Source organism: Lipotes vexillifer, unplaced genomic scaffold, assembly GCF_000442215.2.
Source record: "Lipotes vexillifer unplaced genomic scaffold, Lipotes_vexillifer_v1.1 scaffold875, whole genome shotgun sequence".
Taxonomy (NCBI): domain Eukaryota; kingdom Metazoa; phylum Chordata; class Mammalia; order Artiodactyla; family Lipotidae; genus Lipotes; species Lipotes vexillifer.
The window spans coordinates 2,624,341-2,625,944 of record NW_006792177.1 but is presented as its reverse complement, the minus strand read 5'-3'; the positions used below and the strand labels follow the sequence as shown (position 1 = coordinate 2,625,944).

Sequence of the window (1,604 nt, the reverse complement as noted above, 5' to 3'; positions counted from 1 at the left end):
AGAGTTTCCTTACTGCCCACCCCTGTACCCCTTTGCACCCTAGGGGCCTGATCACACTCAGCAGCAATGCCAGCTATTATGTGCATCCTTGGCCAGCTGGGGACTCCAAAGACTTCTTGACCCACAAGATCTTCCGGACGGAGCAGCTGCTCAGCTGGAAAGGGGCCTGTGGCTACAGGGACCCTGGGGACAAAAGGGACATGGCCAGCCTTTCGTGTGCCACCCAGATCAGGGTCAGGAGCACGGGCAGGGCTGGGGGTAGAAATGCAGTATCCAGAGCCCTTTAAAATCAGAAGAGACAGGAATGTGCAGCCCCAATTCAGGGCCTCCTGCCCTGACATTTTTATATGGAGGCTGAAGAAACAAGTTCTAGCAAAATTTTAAAGTTAACTTTGTGCTTTCTGGGAATTGGGGTTGATGGTCAGGGCTCAAGCCCAGCAGCCTGCCACTCAGGGTCATCATTGCCGCTTCCCCAGGAGAGGCGGGAGTCCCTGGGGAGCCCGAGGTACCTGGAGCTGTACATAGTGGCGGATCACACCCTGGTGAGAGAAGCCCCAAGGGGGTTGGCAGGCCTGGATGGGGTGAGCGCCGCCCGTCCTCACACGCGGTATTGCTTTGCTGCTTTTCTAGTTCTTGACCCAGCGCCGGAACTTGAACCACACCAGACAGCGTCTTCTGGAGGTCGCCAGCTATGTGGATCAGGTTGGGTCGGTGGGGGGAAGAGCCCTTCTGGGGTTCTTCCACGACAGGGGCAGGCTTGGAGATGGGGAGAGGGAACGGAGGGGATGAAAGAGGGGAGCTCCCATGGAGGAGCACGGGCACCGCGGCGGCCCCCCACTTCAGCCCTGACCCGCCGCGCCCGTAGATTCTCAGGACTCTGGACATTCAGGTGGCGCTGACCGGCCTGGAAGTGTGGACCGAGGAGGACCAGAGCCGCGTCACGCCAGACGCGAACGCCACGCTCTGGGCCTTCCTGCAGTGGCGCCAGAGACTGTGGGCACGGCAGCCACACGACTCGGCTCAGCTGCTTACGTGGGTGCCTCCGACCCCTACGCGGTCCCGGCCGGGTGGCCCGGACCCCCGGCCCGCCCGGTCAAGCCGCGCTCTTCCCTCAGGGGACGCGCCTTCCGGGGCGCCACCGTGGGCCTGGCGCCGGTCGAGGGCATGTGCCGCGCGGAGAGCTCTGGAGGCGTGAGCACCGTGAGCGTCACCTGGGACGGGAGGAGGAGGAGAGGTGCTGGGGGGTGGTCTCCGCAGCCCGCAGTGACCGTCCCCACGCCCTCCCAGGACCACTCGGAGCTCCCCATTGGTGCTGCAGCCACCATGGCCCACGAGATAGGCCACAGCCTCGGCCTCAGCCACGACCCCGACGGCTGCTGCGTGGAGGCAGCGGCGGAGCAGGGCGGCTGCGTGATGGCCGCAGCTACCCGGTAACCGCGCCGGGGCGGGGGCGGGGCTGCAGGACAGGCTCCGCGGGACCCGGGCCTTCCTCAGCTGCATTTCTTTGGGTGAAATGGTTATCCCTCAGTTTCTTCTTCTGTGAAATGGGGATGATGATAATAGTGCCTGCCCTGAGGGTTGTTTATGAGGCTGAAGTGTAGGGA

General features: G+C 63.3%; 1 protein-coding gene across 1 annotated transcript in view; it reads left to right on the top strand.

Moving 5' to 3' along the window:
- ADAM33 (ADAM metallopeptidase domain 33) overlaps nt 1-1,604 on the top strand; it is an 11,935-nt gene that overhangs the window by 7,744 nt on the left and 2,587 nt on the right. The window contains exons 6-10 of the mRNA XM_007465408.1: nt 44-233; nt 477-542; nt 631-702; nt 866-1,032; nt 1,116-1,430. Coding sequence (XP_007465470.1) covers nt 44-233; nt 477-542; nt 631-702; nt 866-1,032; nt 1,116-1,430 — 810 coding nt within the window. The remainder of the gene's footprint in view (nt 1-43; nt 234-476; nt 543-630; nt 703-865; nt 1,033-1,115; nt 1,431-1,604) is intronic.